This window comes from Python bivittatus, unplaced genomic scaffold (genome assembly GCF_059951505.1).
Source record: "Python bivittatus isolate LINGU-HERP-01145 unplaced genomic scaffold, Pbiv_v1 ctg000210_np1212, whole genome shotgun sequence".
In the NCBI taxonomy this organism is placed as follows: Eukaryota; Metazoa; Chordata; class Lepidosauria; order Squamata; family Pythonidae; genus Python; species Python bivittatus.
This window is the reverse complement of record NW_028277053.1, coordinates 3,618,194-3,636,575: the sequence shown is the minus strand read 5'-3', so window position 1 is coordinate 3,636,575 and position 18,382 is coordinate 3,618,194. Positions and strand designations below refer to the sequence as shown.

The following is an 18,382-nucleotide window of genomic DNA, read 5'->3' as shown; positions in this document are numbered from 1 at the left end:
CAGAGCTGGCCTGCAACTTCAAAAAAGAAGTTCTTTCAGACAAGATCAACGGTTCTTCTCTGGACTCCACACATTAAGAGGGGCATGGAAAGTTGGACTGTTGTTGTTGTTTAGTCGTTAAGTCGTGTCCGACTCTTCGTGACCCCATGAACCATATTGCGCCAGGCCTTCCTGTCCTTCACTGCCTCCCTGAGTTTGCTCAGTTTCATGCTCATTGCTTCAGTGATGCTATCTAACCATCTCATCCTCTGCCGTCCTCTTCTCCTTCTGCCTTCAATCTTTCCCAGCATCAGGGTCTTCTCCAAAGAGATCTCTCTTCGCATTAGGTGGCCAAAATATCTGAGCTTGAGCTTCATTATCGATCCTTCCAATGAGCAATCAGGGTTGATTTCCTTTAAGATTGACTGGTTTGACCTCCTAGCAGTCCAGGGGACTCTCAAGAGTCTTCTCCAGCACCACAGTTCAAAGGCATCAATTCTTCGGCGCTCGGCCTTTTTATGGTCCAGCTCTCACAGCCATACATTACTACTGGAAAAACCATAGCTTTGACTATGCGGATCTTTGTCGGCAAGGTGACGTCTCTGCTTTTTAATATGCTATCTAGGCTTGCCATAGCTTTCCTCCCAAGGAGCAAGCGTCTTTTAATTTCATGGCTGCAGTCTCCGTCTGCGGTGATCTTGGAGCCCAAATAAATGAAGTCTGTTACTGCTTCCATTTCTACCCCTTCTATTTGCCAGGAATTGATGGGTCCAGATGCCATGATCTTAGTTTTTTTAATGTTGAGTTTCAAGCCAGCTTTTGCACTCTCCTCTTTCACCCTCATCAAGAGGCTCTTTAGTTCTTCTTCACTTTCTGCCATTAGGGTGGTATCGTCCGCATATCTGAGGTTGTTGATGATTCTCCCTGCAATCTTAATTCCGGCTTGTGATTCTTCCAGCCTGGCATTTCTCATGATGTACTCTGCATATAGGTTAAATAAGCAGGGTGACAGTATACAGCCTTGTCGTACACCTTTCCCTATTTTGAACCAATCGGTTGTTCCATGACCGGTTCTAACTGTTGCTTCTTGGCCCGCATACAGATTTCTCAGGAGACAGGTAAGGTGGTCTGGTATTCCCATCTTTTTAAGAATTTGCCACAGTTTGTTGTGATCCACACAATCAAAGGCTTTTGCATAGTCAATGAAGCAGAAGTAGATATTTTTCTGGAACTCTCGTGCTTTCTCCATGATCCAGCGAATGTTGGCGATTTGATCTCTAGTTCCTCTGCCTCTTCGAAACCCAGCTTGTACATCCGGTAGTTCTCGGTTCATGTATTGCTGAAGCCTAGCTTGTAGGATTTTGAGCATAACCTTGCTAGCATGTGAAATGAGTGCAATTGTGCGATAGTTTGAGCATTCTTTGGCGTTGCCCTTCTTTGGAATTGGAACGTAAACTGACCTTTTCCAATCCCGTGGCCACTGTTGCGTTTTCCAAACTTGCTGGCATATTGAGTGCAGCACTTTAACACCATCATCTTTTAGTATTTTAAATAACTCAGCTGGAATACTGTCATCTCCACTAGCTTTGTTGTTAGCAATGCTTCCTAAGGCCCACTTGACTTCACTCTCTAGGATGTCTGGCTCAAGGTCAGTGATCACACCAGCATGGACATCAGGGACATTAAGATCTTTCTTGTAGAGTTCTTCTGTGTATTCTTGCCACCTCTTCTTAATCTCTTCTGCTTCTGTTAGGTCCCTGCCTTTTTGTCCTTTATCATGCCCATCTTTGCACTAAACGTTCCTTTCATATCTCCAATTTTCTTGTAGAGATCTCTAGTCTTCCCCATTCTATTGTTTTCCTCAATTTCTTTGCATTGTTCATTTAAGAAGGCCTTCTTATCTCTCCTGGCTATTCTCTGGAAATCTGCATTCAGTTGCTTATATCTTTCCCTTTCACCCTTGCTTTTCGCATTCCTTCTTTCCACAGCTATTTGTAAAGCCTCATCAGACAGCCATTTTGCTTTCTTGCATTTCTTTTTCTTTGGGATGGTTTTAGTTGCTGCCTCCTGTACAATGTTACGGACCTCCGTCCATAGTTCTTCAGGCACTCTGTCTACCAAATCTAATCCTCTAAATCTATTCATCACCTTCACTGTGTACTCACAAGGAATATGATCTAAGTCATACCTGAGTGGTCTAGTGGTTTTCCCTACATTCTTCAATTTAAGCCTAAATTTTGCAGTAAGAAGCTCATGATCTGAGCCACAGTCAGCTCCTGGTCTTGTTTTTGCTGTCTGTATAGAGCTTCTCCATCTTTGGCTGCAAAGTATATAATCAATCTGGTTTCGGTATTGACCATCTGGTGATGTCCATGTGTAGAGTCGTCTCTTGTGTTGTTGGAAAAGAGTGTTTGCTATGACTAGCTTGTTCTCTTGACAGAACTCTATTAGCCTTTGCCCTGCTTCATTTTGTACTCCAAGGCCAAATTTGCCTGTTATTCCGATTACTCCTTGACTTCCTACTTTAGCATTCCAATCCCCTATGATGAAAAGGACATCTTTTTGGTGCTAGTTCTAGAAGGTGTTGTAGGTCTTCATAGAAGCGGTCAACTTCAGCTTCTTCAGCATCAGTGGTTGGGGCATAGACTTGGATGACTGTGATATTGAATGGTTTGCCTTGGATACGCACTGAGATCATTCTGTCGTTTTTGAGGTTGTACCCCATTACTGCCTTTCCCACTCTCTTATTCACTATGAGTGCAACTCCATTTCTTCTAAGGGTTTCTTGCCCACAGTAGTAGATATAATGGTCACCCGAATTAAATTCACCCATTCCCGTCCATTTCAGTTCGCTGATTCCCAAGATGTCGACGTTCAATCTTGTCATCTCATGTTTGACCACATCCAGCTTGCCTTGGTTCATAGATCTTACATTCCAGGTACCTATACAGTATTGTTCTTTACAGCATCGGACCTTCTTTTCGCTTCCAGATATATCCACAGCTGAACGTCCTTTCGGCTTTGGCCCAGCCGCTTCACTCTTTCTGGAGCTACTTGGAATTGCCCTCCGCTCTTCCCCAGTAGCATATTGGACACCTTCCGACCTGAGGGGCTCATCTTCCGGCGTCATATCTTTTAGCCTTTTAACATTGTCCATGGGGTTTTCTTGGCAAGGATACTGGAGTGGGTTGCCATTTCCTTCTCCAGTGGACCACATTTTGTCAGAACTCTCTGTCATGACCTGTCCGTCTTGGGTGGCCCTGCACGGTATAGCTCATGGCTTCACTGAGTTACGCAAGCCCCTTCGCCACGACAAGGCAGTGATCCATGAAGGGGAAGTTGGACTGTACCAAGGTAGTAACAAGTCTGGAAACCAAGCCCTAAAATAAACAGTTAAAGGAGCTGGTCATGATGAGCTCCTATACAAAAGGCAGGATATAAATCTAATACATATTGAAATGAAAAAAACAAGAAGTATGACAGGTGTATAAATATCTAAAAGACTGTTATGGGAAACTCTTAGCATAACTGTTTCTAAAATTTTGGGGTCCCTCCAGGGAAGAAGAACTTTTGAAGTGGGATACTACTTAGGATCTAGTTCAACACTTTTCGGAAGGATAAGAGACACAAGGATAAAAGCTGAAGTTCAGAATGTATAAATTACACAATTAAGCACAATAACCAGTAACCAGCACCAGTTTTCCCCTTTCACACCCCAGTCTCCTCTCCCTGAAGACCTGGGTTATACGTGATCATACGACCACTGTGTGACTGGGGCTCGCAGCCAACCCACATGCCGGCCTGGTCTGAACAGGTCTTGTTCTCTGCCCCCTACCTGTGGGCATGGGTTCACAATAAACCTCCCCAGAGGCTTTTTCTTCACTCTCATTCTCGCCAAGGGCAGCGGTGCGTCCTTTCCATTCGCTCTGTGGCAGTAATTCCACTGCCACTACGTCTCCATGGATTGCCCTGTTCCGAGCTTTTGTGCCATAAATGAGAACATCCGTCTTGAGATCTGGATACAGAGGAAGGAATTGTGGATCAACAGATCGAAGCATTAGAGAGGGGAAAAAACAGGACATCTTTCAATCTGCCCATCCAGGGCCTCAGTTTCCTAATTAGTGATATTCATGGATAAGAGATGATCCATTAAATAATGAACTGACTTCATTAATTAAAGCTGCAGAATATTTATTTAAAAAATTAAGTAAAAAAGGCCTAGTTTTAACATACAGGTAGTCCTTGACTTACAACCACAACTGGGACTGGAACTTCTGTCACTAAGCAATGCGGTCATTAAGTGAGTTGTGCCCAATTTTGCTACCTTTTTTGCCGCAGTTGTTAAGCAAATCTGACTTCCCTCATTGGCTCTGCTTGTCAGAAGCCTCCTGAGAAGGTCACAAATGACAATCATGCGATCCCGGGACAGTGCAACCATTGTACAGACATGCTAGTTGCCAAGTGCCTGAACTTTGATCATGTGACCACGGGGACACTGCGACAGTCATAAGTGCAAGGACCAGTCATAAGTCACCTTTTTCAGTGCTGTCATAACTTCGAACGGTCGTTAAATGAATGGTCATAAGTTGAGGACTACCTGTAATAACTGTGAGATATGATACATCTGGGATGCGAAGTTTAAAAAAAAAAAAGCTGTCCAGTATTGCAGGATATTATCCTACTGATTTTTATCACAATCCAATCCATTCCTGTTCAAGTATCCTTAGCAGCTTTCGGGGAACTTGTACCCAAAATGACCCTGAAGCTCAACTCTACCCACCCTAATATCTGCTACAAAACAGAGAGGCAAAGGTCAGGAAAATGTAGAAAAAGCATTGTTTAAAGCAGATTCCATCCATTTAACCAGCCTTCCCTTTCAGGCAGCCTATTTAGGTGTGGACTAAGGCATTTATTAATGTAATGTAATGTAATGTATATAGCCACCCCTCATGTGTACATTGCTTAAGAAGGTAAAACCAGACTTGACTTGGTACCCAAACTGAATATACTGAATTTGTTCTCACCTTTTTCCTTGTTGCTAGCTCCTTGAAATCGCATGAATGCTTCCACTTGGGCTCTGTGCTTATTCACATTCAAGACCCCCTGCAAAAATGAATTGGAGAACTATTTCAGAACTACACAGATAAGCCTTGCTCTGTTTCAGTTCTATGATTATATAAATTGAGGGTTTCTGAACTAGACTGATAAGAGCAGCTCTTTCCTTCTATTGAATCTGGTATCAGGCATCCTGATCTGGAAGGATCAGAAACGCACGGAGGGAATGACGCTGCACTCAAGACTTCTTAGTACTCTCTTCGCATGGGCCTCTAGCTGATCGCTGTAAAAACTAGGCAGACTTGGACAGCACAGGGCTTCCTATGTTACGAAAGATAGTCCTACAACAGGAGTGCATCTGTTCAGGATGGCAGAAGTAGCTTGGAGCACGTGCATTTAGCTTCAGCAATTGCCTCTGGGCAATAAAGAGGAAGAACTAAATTATTGTATTAACTACACCTATTTATGAAAACAGCAATCTGGTCCTAGTGATATTTTCCTTAGTTCTTCTGTTGGCTGGACTACTGAAACGTTAATAATGAAACTGTTAAAAAGCGTTCAAAAACCAGCTGACTGACGTCCATGATGGGTCTTCCAATCGCCCTGTCGGTCTGCTTCCAGACTCTCTTTAAGATCCTGGTTATAATCTACAAAGCCCTCAATCAGTCGTCCTCTAGCCTATACTGTCCTGATGTGTGGGACTGATGATTATGTACCATGAAGTTAGTGTCAACTCTTAGCAACTACATAGATAGATTTTCTCCAGAGGGGATTGTCCCCAACCTGGTTCTTCAGGTCTCCCAATGGTGCACCCATCGCTACTGTAGCTGAGTCCATCCACCTTGCTGCTGGTCATCCTCTTGTTCTATTTCCTTTCACCTTTTCCAGCATCAGAGACTTCTACAGAGAGCTGGATCTTCACTTAATGTGTTCAAAGTAGGATAATTTCATTGGGGCCTCAAGTAAAAACTCTGGGTTGATTTGTTCAGTGATGGGTTTGTCTGCCCATGGTATTCTCAGAGTCTTCAAAAGCATCAATATAGATAGTCCTCAGGTTATGACGGAAATTGGAGCTGGAATTTCCTTTGCTAAGCGATGCAGTCGTAAAGCGCAATTGCATTACTTACCAGTGGCAATCCCTGCAGTCCCATTTGCCATCGTGAACTGATTCCCACAGTCATTAGGCAAGGCAAGTGCCTGCTGGATTCCCACAACCAAAACCAGTGGGGAAGCCAGCAGGAAATTGCAAGTCCCAGGCCTGCAGGCAGGTAAATGGCTGTTGCCAGGTGGGAAAGGGAATGAGGGGGTGGGCAGGGGTGTGGGGGAGGGTCGGGGAAGATGCGTGGGAGGCACCACGTGGGTTGGGGAGGGTGCACAAGGATGCGAGGGGATGCACAAGAGGTTCCGTGCGGGTCAGGGAGGGTGCGTGAGAAGTGCTGCACAGGTTGGGGAGGGTGCACAAGGGTACAAGGGGGTGTGCAACAGGCGCTGCGTGGGTTGGGAAGGGTGCGAGTAAGAGCAATGGGGAGAAATATAGGAAAGCTTATTTGATTTCACCATTCCTCTAGGTCAGTGTTTCTCAACCTTGGCCTCTTTAAGCTGCTGGACTTCAACTCCCAGAATTCCCCAGCCAGCCCTGGCTCTAGGTGGATGCAGTACCTCTACTTTTCCCTACAACTACAACCCTGAGAGGTAGGCTGGGCTGAAGGACACTGAGTTTTCATGGTGAGAAAAGATCTGAACCTTAAGCAGCGAACCACACTGGCTCTTGCTGGTAACGTCCACCTTGTAGCCTAATAGATCTAACTGGTCTCCTTCCTACTAGCTTTTCCCCATTCCTTGAAGACTCACTTGTTGCAAAAACCCACCAGCTAATCTGGATGTTATTTATTTTATCCGGCCAGCTGTGCTCCTTTTATTACAGCTGCTTCACTGTGTCATTTTAAGTATCATAAACTGCTATTTTGTATCACTAGTTGCCAGGCCATTTTCAAATTAATTAAAATAAATTGCTGCTAAGCCCTCCAGATCTTCATTTTGTGGATTTTTGTTTTCTACCAATTCTGTAATTCTATAAGGGCCAGCACAGACATGTCAGCAAGGTTCTGGCCCCTTTTTTGCCCACAGAGATAATGACCATTTTAGGCTGTCAGGAGAAAAGAGCAAGAGAGACAAAACACTGAGATGGAAAATATTCCTATTTTGAGGAATTTCCCATACCCACTTTGACATCCCTGGCCCTCATCCTTTTCACTGTTATTTCCAGAAAAAATGGCACAGAAGGGTTATAAAAGCTCATTGCTTATTATTCTGAATAAGCCCGCTTCTTTGGGTATTTACAGCTGACTCTAGCAAAAGCAGGCCACTTGGCCAGATTTCCAGATCCAGTCCATGCATTTTAAAGAAAGATGCTTGGAAGTTTAAAGTAAGCTCATACTAAAGCCACTCCTGGACCTGAGGTCAGAAATGCTGATCATTTCCTCTCTGTTATTTCAGCTTTCTGTGCCCGCATCGCAAACATCACCTGGATGTACTGCCCTGATTTGATTCCCGCTTCCAGGGTTTCCATAGGGAAGTGCTCGGGGTATTCCTTCCCACTGTTTTCTTGGCTTTCACTTTCCCGTTCACGTCGTGACTGGAGTATGGAATCCAAAAGCTCATGAGCAGCTTTTAAATCAGGCCAGAAGTTGTCCAAGTAATTCTGTGCATATAGACAAAAAAAAACAAACCAAAAACAGTCTGGTAATGGGGACCAACTGTCTGTCTGCCTATCTATCTATCTACCTACCTATTCACTTCATTAATTGCAAGACTGATGTCAGCCTTGCAAGGTAGTCCAGATAAGTAGCACATTGACAAGAACTAGCTCTACTTTATTGTAAGGTTATTTAAACAGAATCTTGCAAGTCTCAAAGTACATCTCTCCCCCCTCATCTCTGCAGTCCAAGAAACTAGGGAGGGTCCCTTCTGAGATGTTGGCCAGGCCCCTGTTCCTTCTGTGGGCTCAGCTGCCACTTATCTGACCATTGCCTAGTCTGCAACTCTTCCTCCTGTCTCCCAAGGTCATTCCCACATACCATTACAAGGCCTAAGAAGACCACTTAATAGCATTCCAGTGACTGAAAGTCAGGGGAGCAAGAGGTCCCCTTCTTTTCTGCAGCGCACAGGACAACGATGCAAAGTAGCTGGGCCCATGTCACATCTATGGGTGAAGCTGCCTGCCCGGTTCTGCCAAAACAAGACTCAGCCTGGCGGGCCTTTTTTTGTGCATGAGCCTTAAAACGCAGCAGAACAGGCAACTCCCTCTTCTAAGAGAAGAAGGACATCCATAGAACGGCTCTCATAGGCTAAGCTGGAATTAACAGCAATGGGCTCTTGGTACATTAAACACGAGGTAGGGACCTTGCAGCCAATAGGAAGGTAAGGTGGTAGACAGCGCATAATTCAATTCTGAAATGCAGCAAGTGCCCCTCTGTCCGCACATTTGGTTGCGGACCCCCCCAACATCAGGAATGGCCCCCAAGTGGGCCAATGGCCCTTTATGGAAAAGATTCCCCCTCCCTCCCTTTCTAAAAGGGCAGATCCTGATCTAAAACAGTAGCTGTCTTCACAGCTGAGAAAAATAAAGAACTGGCAAGTCTTTAGGTGAAAGAACAGCACAAAAATATTACCTTGAATGAGATCACAAAGACACCTTCCGTTTCACTTCCAAGATGTTGTATAGCCTCTTCATCCTCTGTAACCATGACAATGGGCATCTGGCCCGAGAAGTGGTTATAGTACCACACAGATGCATTGTAAATACTCCTAGGAGAATCAGTACTCACATTTATCTTTCGATGTCATGTTACATCTTCTCATTTTGCACTGATCCCACCATTTGTATGACTTAATGTCTACATTTTGAAAACATGCAATAACCATCTAAGGCAGGTGCGGTCCTTGGAGTGTTCACTCATCATCACTGCTGAAAACTAAAGGGAGTTCCTTCCACGTGGTGGTATGGTATTTCACTGTAATACTTTACTGATTAGCCATTAGGCCATATCAGAATACCGAATATAAAATGCAAAACAGTAATAAGACCATACGTTAAAAATAGAGTAAAACACATAAGTAAAAGAAAACGCAAATCATACTTCTGTGTCACCCCTACAATTTACCCCAATCAGATCCGCATATTCAGTTCTCAGTTGTACGGTTTTGTTCAAATAAAGGGCTGTACGATATGTAATTTTTCGATTCTGACTGCACATGAAATATATTGTTTTAATATAAGGATCCCAATAGGCCGTTCATCTAATGTGCGGTCCAAGATACTGATCTCTCTCTGTCTTATACAACTGACATTCAAATAATATATGTGTCATGTCCCCTGTCTCTGGAGCTCTGCAAACCCAAGTACGTTCATCATAAGGGACTTGGTTAAACCTTCCATATTTAACCATCGGGTCCAGCTGCTCAAATCTTGCTCAAGTAAATACCCCCCTAAGATCTTTGGGCATTTCTGTGTTTAAATACTTGGCAATTTGGAAGGTGTGTTTATAGTGGCTCATCCATTTCAACGTGCCAGCCTTACTGAGGGTGGCCATCTCTCTCTGAGCTTCAACATCCAAAATCCTTTGTGCAGCAATCTTGTTAACTCGCTTTCCAGAGGCACTTGGACAAGAAACAGGGAGACCACGGCTCCTGATATAATCTGTCAGTTGTACAATCCAAGAGGTGCCGTGGGGAGGTGCAAAAGAAATAAAAACTGTAGGGTAAGCCCTAAGGGAGGTACATTATAATTAAGAAATCCCTCAAGATCCACCCCGCATAACTGTGATGTCCTCCAACGCACTGCGCAGCCTTCAACCCACTCCCAAAACACGAAGCGCAGCCCTTGGACACCAAACTTTGCTCACCCAATCTGAGGTTATGGCACACTAAAATGCTTTTGACCCAACATGCTAAGCCTGGGGGGCATCAGATCGTAATCACCCCCAGGCCAGGTCTGGGCTGACACCCATTAATGTGCAACCTGTCAGCCAAAGTTTCACCGGCCAATGCTCCGTTATGTGCAGTGCGTACCTCGTCTGCCACTTCTCCAGAGATTCTCCCCGCTCTCTTGGCAAATAAGACAGCAGCTGGAACTCATTAAAAAACACAGTGCAGTCACGACGGGCGTCCCTCGCTAAATTTCGCAGTTTATTGTACTGTCTGTAGAAGAAGCACAAGGCAAGACGGGGTTTGAGGCGGAACAACTTTATTATTGAAGACCCAAAATAGCCATCCCTCATATGCAGGCCGTCCCGTTTGAATCATTTGCATCCACGAGCAGCCTACTGCTGCCAGGAGATCTGGATCTATAGGTACCTTTAGACAATAGGTTATATTAAATTATAGTAAGAACAACAGTGGCAGATTTTTTTTTTTTTAGGAACAACGTAATATCTTGAACAATTATATCAAAAGAATTACGTAACATGACAAGGTTGCCTGAATATGTTTTCTTCGGTCTGCTGTATCTGTTCTATAACTGCCTTTCATCTTACGACATTGACTTATCCGGAGTCATCGCCAGCTTCAGCGAGGGGCAGGTGGCTGGCCAGGTGCCTTTCCGTGGGCATTCCACCTGCCACCCCTCCTGTCCCTGCCCGGGCACCCCCTCGCTGCCCTGCTTTGCCTGCCAACGGGAACGCCAGAACCTTCTTCTTCAACTGCAGCTCAGTGTCAGAATCTGCAGCAATCAAAATATATATCAACTAGAGGACTGTTTTATTAGTATAGTAAATGCCATTTGTATACTTTGATTTTAGGGAATGTTTTCTCAGCTTGCTTTGATTCTGCCATTCTCATTGGGGAGGGGGGAGTGAAAGAAGACAGAGCCGGAGGAAGATTGAAGGCCAGGAAGAAGTCGTGTTATCGGGGCTAGGAATGCACAAGGTCACACGTCTGCGAGAACCAAAAGTGGCCCCTAGACTGAAGGGGGGACAAGGGGGGTAAAAGTAGAGGGAAAATTACGTGGGCTTTAGTTTTAGCAATGCTTGGCTTAGAGCTGCATGTATCGTCCAATAAATGAAATCTTTTTTGAATCTGCTTTGGATTTCAAGAGATTTGTCTGTATTGGGGCTGGAACATTGTAGACCTGACATTCAGCTGCTGCATGCCAGCCTGGCCTACCAATGAAAGGGCTGTTCCTGCCAAGGGGGCAGCCAGGCACATTTTAAAAGCATGTTCCCAAGTCTCCTAATGTTGTGAGCCGCCCAGAGTCATGTACTTGAGATGTGTGGCCACCAAAACGAAACGAAATGAAATAAAATGAAGTCATCAATAAATGAATGAACAGCAAGCCTTTCTTGCAGGGCATGATGCCAATGAAAGAATCAGAGAGCTTTCTGGACCAGCCTTCCCTTACTGGGGCTTCCTTCAGAGATGTGGATCCCGACGCTAGAATTCCCTGGGCAATGCATCTTGTTGAGAATTCTGGGAATTGCTCTGTGTATTTGGACGGTGTCCAGTTTGGGGAGAACTGCTCTATTTCATTGGCATCATTCTCACCAATGAGAATGGCAGAATCACCTGCCGTGCATCTGTTGGAAACTCCAGTTATGACCCAGCGGCTAATGAGGAGCACATTTATCTGCTCACCTCAGCCCCAGCCTCTCCTAAGGAACCAAGGTCTTCGCCCTCTTCAGCCAACCCTGCAAACTTCCAGTAGCTTCACCCGGGTGATCCTGCTTTTAGCTGTGTATCTGGCACCCGGGTTTAGCTGGATGTTTTGGTTCTTTCTCTTGCTCAGCCCGGTACCTCCGGCTGCTCCTTCTATGTGACTTTCCCTTCAATCTGTCAGAGCTTATTCAACTGCGATTCAAATGATCCATTACTTTCGGACCAGCCCAAATGTTGTCTGTCTTTTGTCTGTAACCAGTTGTAACAAGGGAACAAAGGAACCCTTCCTTAGCAAAAGTTTTATTATTAATCAATACCTTTTTGGACACTTTAGGACACTTTAGGGGGAGAGCTGTGTTAATCGATGGTGACAAAAAATCAGGAGTCTGGTAGCCCCTTTTCTGACTCACTGGTTTTTATTAAAAGGTGGAAGCTTTTGTGAGCTGTGTGTGTGTGTGTGTGCGTGTATAGAAGCAAGAAACCTAAGAAAACACATCCTCTTTTCTATTTATAAGAGAAAAAAACCATATTATAAACCCTGGACATTATTAAGGGGAGGAAGATATATGTGTTGTTCTTATAAATGAGCCAGAAAATGTAGGTAAACATGGTTAATAGCAAGGCTTCTCTGAAAAGTTTAGGAATGTTTAATTTTGGATCTTTAGTTTACCTTAAAAGGTTTGATTGCATTAGGAATGTTTTTCATCCCCCTCTCTGGGCAGCAATTTTTGCTTGCTCAATCTAAAATATCTGCCTTTTTTTTTCCTTTTGAGTTGCTGGTTGATCAGAGAGGAAGGTGGAAGGCCTTAGAAGTGAGTGAAACATGGAAGAAAGAAGTATTTAGCACCGAGCCCCTGAGTGTGTATGAGGTAAGAGTAATGAATAATGAGATTTATAATATAACAATAACAAATATTGAAAATTCAAAATTTACAGGAGTTACATTAGCTTTAGAAGGGCTTTTAATGTAACTTCGCTTTTTTTCTGCCAGCTGGGAGAAAAGGAAATTCTTCCGTTTTGCTTAGCATTAATAGGGATTATATTACGATAAGAGGTCATTCTGTTTTGTTCTGTAGAACTTCATAGAATTTCTAAATCCATCTTTGTGTATTTTGCCTTTTTAGCCTTAATGGACTGATTTTGCCTCATGAACTGCAACTGTGGCTCACTGTATTCACATTTTAGTTTTTTCCAAATGGGAATATGAGACTCGGCAGGCCAGGAAGCTCAGCATACGGCCTTCATGGCTTTGGAGTCTACTAGGACAAAGATGTTCATAATGTGAGCAGGACCAGTCATGTTGGATGGATGTTCTGGAAAGGAGACTGACTACTGTAATTGGCTTGGGGTTCCCATGGCGAGAGCATCGCTGCTTTCCAGCACCGGCCCCATCATCCTTGGATACTGCTCTGCTCCACCACCCCCACCCTCCCCAGAACCTGGCCAGGAGATCTGCCATAGGGCCCAGTTTAGCCTTCAGTCTCTGAACTGGGCTCAGAAATGCTGGGCGTTGCACACATCCACACGGGAGGCAGCCATTCCGACGGAGGGGGCTCCAGAACTACTTGTAACTTTCAACAGTTTCTGCTCAGGTCACGGTCGACAGGAACGCAGCATAACGTATGGTAAAATAAAAAGTATTTTCCCATTTAAAATTTTCTGTTTGGATTATGAGGGATAATGCTGGCAGTGCCTCGGCACTCAACAATGCCATCCTTTAAAAGCACTGTCTCATAAATAGAAAGGGCGTATATTAAAAGCTGCCATCTTGCAAATCATCGAGATCTTATCAGAGTTTAATAACATGAAATTAACGGATTAAGAAAAGTGTCAGATCTATTGCTCTGCACCACATAGCAGCAGGAGCATCTGTGCCTGGAAAAATGCTCCAGATTCCGAACTGGCTCCCAGGAGGATGGTGGCACCGAAGGTTTCCTGTCCTCCTTGCTGGGGGGAGTGGATGCTTAGCCCAATGTCCCCTATTCCTACTCATGAGAGGAAGAATCCACTATTCCGATGCTGTTTACTGACATTTGGATTAATCGCTGAACCTCAGCGTATAAAATTTAATAATTAAGCCATAAATTTTGCCATGGGAAGGGAAAAGGAGAGGCAGTGGCATCGATCACCCACACCCACGACAGCCTCCCTAACCCCCCGGGGGCCTCCACTCTCCTGCCCCTCCACCTGAGTACAGAGGTGCCCCAGGAGTCTGGATGGGGCAGAACAGGGAAGACCCTCCCAGGAATCAGCCTTTAACAGGGCGCCCAGACCCAAGGGGTTTTGGAGTGCATGGGGCTAGATTACAAACCCAACAATCAAATAAAGATTTTTATTTGAATAAAAGCAAAAAGCAGGAGTGTGGGAGAAGAGCGGCTGAAATTACATTCCGGCGCTCAGGCTGAGCGAACGAGCGTACAGCTACAAAGCACCCAAAACTGAGCCTATGGCACTCAACAAGCCCTCATGCGACCGATGTTCCCTGCTAATCTTAACGTACTGGTCCCACTGCCCACTTGGGTGGGTTCTCTTCAGACCCCCACAGCCAAAGCAAAGACACTCCCAGCTTCCTCCCCCCCACCTCCCCCGTTCACTGGGGAAGAGGGGCTGCCCAAGATGAAAAGCCTCCTTCATCCGCCTCCAGAGACTAAAATCTGCAACTCCGCTGAAACCTCATATGACTGCAATGCAAGAAGTGTATCTAAATACAAAAGCACCACAATCCAAGTATTAAATTTCACATTATGCAGAATGTGAACAAGGTGTCAATCAAGTAGTTAATACACAACAGAAAAATGGCTGAGATTGCCAAAACGTGCAATCACACCCATTTCTTCCAAGTTAGTCCCATCAAAGAATGTTCTTGATGAGGAATATTTGGCCCCATCTGTCAGAGTACAGGAAGGGTGCCCAGGAAGGCAAGCAGCAGATTGTATGTCACGAATGAAGAAGATTAAGAAATATCTTACAGGCACAACATGAAACCATTTTCACAATCCAGGAAGTGGCCTACAGTCAAAAAACCATACCAGCGGCAGGAAGACATTAAGCATTTTTATTAACTTGCTGTATTATGATTTTGGATTAGAATATTTCCATTAGCTCTGAAATATATTCATAGATAATGATGCTATAATTAATGTCAGCTAGAAAAATCCCTGATTAACCTTTCAGGTCCCAAGGGTATTTAAAGTACAGATGTATTCACAGAATTGCTAGAGCATATTATTAACCTTTTCAATTGTTAAAAAAAAAATAAAAAAGGGGAACACTAGAACTACATTATTTGCAGTTTGGTTCTGTATATCTTGGCCTTTCCAAAGCCACTGTAAAGCTGAAATAAATCCACTACATATACATCTGAAAGAATGTGATATTTTAAGCCTATCTATTAATTTGCAAGGCAGATTATATACAGTAGGGCCTGAAAATTTTCATTTTTGTAACAGTATATTATGGACTGATTTATGCATGCATGTTTATCTTGATCATCAAGGGGTGACCTGTACCACAGACTACAACTGAACAGAAGTAGTTTATTTAGTTTAGGGGTCTAGGTGTGAAAACACAAACACCCGTCAATTCTAGGTGAAAACTTTGAAATAATAGGAGACGATGCTTGTGGGATTTACATCCTCCAGGAACTCAAGGCAGCATTCCTAGTGCCCCCTCCTCCCATTTTTCCCCACAACGACCCCTCTGTCAGGTAGGCTGGGTGGGGAAGAGCACCTGGCCCCAGGTCATCCAGGGAGCGTCCATGGCTGCGGGCAAACCTGAACCTGGAATCTCCCCAGTGCTATTCCAGTACCTTCGCCTCCTTGGCTCTTGATGGAAAGAGAGGAACATATCCATGCGCCTGAGTTGGGAACCCCCTCCTAACCCCCCCAAGAAAACCAGGTACCTGCGGCCTCTTTGCTGCTGCATCGCTTGACATGCCGTCTGCATGAAGACGAGCCCCTTCAGCTCAGGCAACTCCAGAATTTCCAGGTAATCTTGGAGCACTTTCCAATCGGGCACAACATAGTGAGTCACATCATCCGACAGCAATTTCCCATCTAAAACAGAAAATAACGTTTGCAATAACTAACTAACTAATCAGGTATGACAAAATACAGGCAGGGAGGTCTCCGCTCTGAGGGATTTACAGTTTGAAATGGGAAAACAGTTGAAGAAGGGAGAGAAGGCACGGTAAAAGTGCATAATTGGGGAAATTATGCAGTTCTTAACTTACAAAAACTTAGAACCGGGGACCAGTTTGGGGCCAGAGCAGGGATTTTATGGACAGAATGATTGGCAATGACTTCTGGGTTTTTAAAAAATTAATCCCAAATGCAAGGTGATAGTGGGACAATGTTTACTGGTATTGAACCCAGGGAGGGTTACACCTGAGACAGTCCTAACAAAGCCAATATTCCCACTTAACAATCATCCTTGGGGGGGGGGGGGACTTATCCTGCTGTCAGTGGGAGCTTCTTCAAGGCCAGTGCCCACAAAATGGGAGGATTTGGCTACAAGCACAACTGAGAAGGCTTAAAATTCTTCTAGGGGCTGTGCTGCCTTTTGGATTCAATTCCAAATCTTGCTCTGAAACACACAAGGACAGCATGTAGTCTTTGACTGCAACTTTTTAAAGCAGCTGCATTTTATCTTGGGATGTGGCTGTCAAAGGGCAGCCACGTGGTCCTGCAAAAAGATGCAGCTGCTTTAAAGAGTCAGAGACAAGGTGCTACAATCAAACTTCACCTTTTTGAATACCCATACCTTCTTCTTCTTGTGCTCCAACCCTAATAAATATCAGTGGGAGACTTTTCCCTGCTCTTTAATGGGGGTGGGTGGGAACACCAGACAGGCTGCTCACAGCATTAAACAGTTTGGCTCAGAGTTGCCACGGGGCATGCAAACTGAGAGATTGAATTAAACACCTCATGGGTGGGATGCTATCTTTTCAGAAAGCACAGCTGAAGAAGAGAAAAACTGCCCTTGGCTTATCACATTTAGTCTTGGGGAGATGTTCTTATGTCATATTCTCCCCCGACTTTGTGTATCAGAAAGAGGCCACGTTGCTGAAACAGTCTGGAAATAATTTTATTAAGAACAAGTATCTATTTTATTAGTAAATGTAGGTGGCTTCAAAGTGCTAGCTACCAACTCGTTTACTTTAGGGGGAAAGGGCAAAGAGGTTGACTTAACCATTTTACCCTCAATTGTGATGGGGAAAAAACAGGGGAAATTGGGTATTCCATGTCATTTTTTATAATTTTCTAACAGCTTTTCATTTTCGCAAAGCTGCAAGTGAGGTCCCTATATGGGTGAGGATCCTTCATTTCTGGATCATTCCAATCAATCTTGGGATTCAAATTGTTGCCTGGAGATTCAGACGAGGGGTCTCCCCCAAGAGAAGACTCCCAGAGAAGGGTCCGTTTCACAAGAAGAGTGTATTAGAGTCAGCTGAGTGGGCAACACTCTCAAGTGAGAAATGCACAATGCCAGGGATTTTCATCGGTCTTTTTGGCACATGTGTGTTACAGGCAATACATGTGCTAGTTTCAGCTTCCTAATTCCTATAGCTTACATATTATTGGTTGCACCAGCATGGTATATAAAAGCAGGAAGTGTTTATTGGTTAGATTAATGCCTGTTTAATCATGTACTTTCATGGGTTCAGCCTGTGCTGCTGGTAAGGCCTTTCACACACACACTAATTGTGCAGAAAGCAAAACTTTCCACCGGATCCTTCCTCCAGCTACTACTGCCTGGCACGGAAACCACATCCTCTTGAAACTAAACTGCAGGCCCTTGATTAATTAAGCTTTAGCACTGTCTCACTGAAAGCCACGTGGCCTCGACGTTCACTGCTCCATCAGTGAAGGGCTTGCAGGGCCGTACGCTCGACGGGATCTCACAGAGAAGAACGTATGCAAAGAAAACTTGCGATAAGTCCTTCCTGGGGCTTGTTCGGGCCGAATGTGCTGAACAGCAGCCCAGAGCTCGAAACCAGACGCAGCTGAGGGGCAGGGGCGGGTCTCCCTGCTGAGGGACGACCCGAAGCGCGTCCCCAGCAGCTGCTGGGGGGGAACCGAAAGAAAGGGGCTGGACTGCAGCGCAAGGCAGCTGTTTTAGCAGCCTGTTTTTAATATTTTTAAAAATTTTTAAAGTGCATTTTGACTTTCCTCGCCCAGGATCGCCCTCCCTCCAATGAGAAGCCACGGAACTGGACGTTAAGCTCCTTCCGTGCCTCTGAAATAAGGGCTCTCGACACCAGCAGGCCATTTCCTCCACCACACGCCCCTTTCCAACTCAACAGCTGCGTTCACACAACCCGCTGTCCCCATGAGGCGAATGTTCCGGGATCACACAGGAACCCCGGCTCCTCCGTCCCTCCCTGGCTCCTCCATTCCCTCCCGCCGTTCAGAAGCCCCGCCCCACCAGGGGAAGGCCGCGAACGGCGTTCACACGACCACGCGTCCCCCGAGCCGCCGCTCCGCCCCCGCTCTCACGCACCGCGGGGACAGCCCACCCGGCAGAGGGCGCTGCCGCAGGGCACGTCGGGCCGCAGGTAGTGCTCGCGCACGACCCGCACCGAGCGGCCTTGCAGGCCCCGCAGCAGTAGCACCTTCTCGGTCCGTAGCATCCCCGCCAGAAGGCGGGGTCTCGCGGCCACGCCTCCCGTTGCCGGGCCGCGCTCCTTCCCGCCTCT

General features: G+C 45.2%; 1 protein-coding gene across 1 annotated transcript in view; it reads right to left on the bottom strand.

Moving 5' to 3' along the window:
* The window catches only part of DIS3L (DIS3 like exosome 3'-5' exoribonuclease), a 28,503-nt gene extending 10,159 nt beyond the window's left edge, over positions 1–18,344 (bottom strand). Inside the window, exons 1-7 of the mRNA XM_007420713.3 lie at positions 18,187–18,344; positions 15,587–15,740; positions 10,105–10,233; positions 8,706–8,841; positions 7,559–7,735; positions 5,004–5,082; positions 3,815–3,994 (exon numbers count right to left, since the gene is read on the bottom strand). Of these exons, the coding sequence (XP_007420775.1) occupies positions 3,815–3,994; positions 5,004–5,082; positions 7,559–7,735; positions 8,706–8,841; positions 10,105–10,233; positions 15,587–15,740; positions 18,187–18,316 (985 nt within the window). The 5' untranslated portion in view covers positions 18,317–18,344. The remainder of the gene's footprint in view (positions 1–3,814; positions 3,995–5,003; positions 5,083–7,558; positions 7,736–8,705; positions 8,842–10,104; positions 10,234–15,586; positions 15,741–18,186) is intronic.
* Between the last annotated feature and the right edge of the window lie 38 nt (positions 18,345–18,382).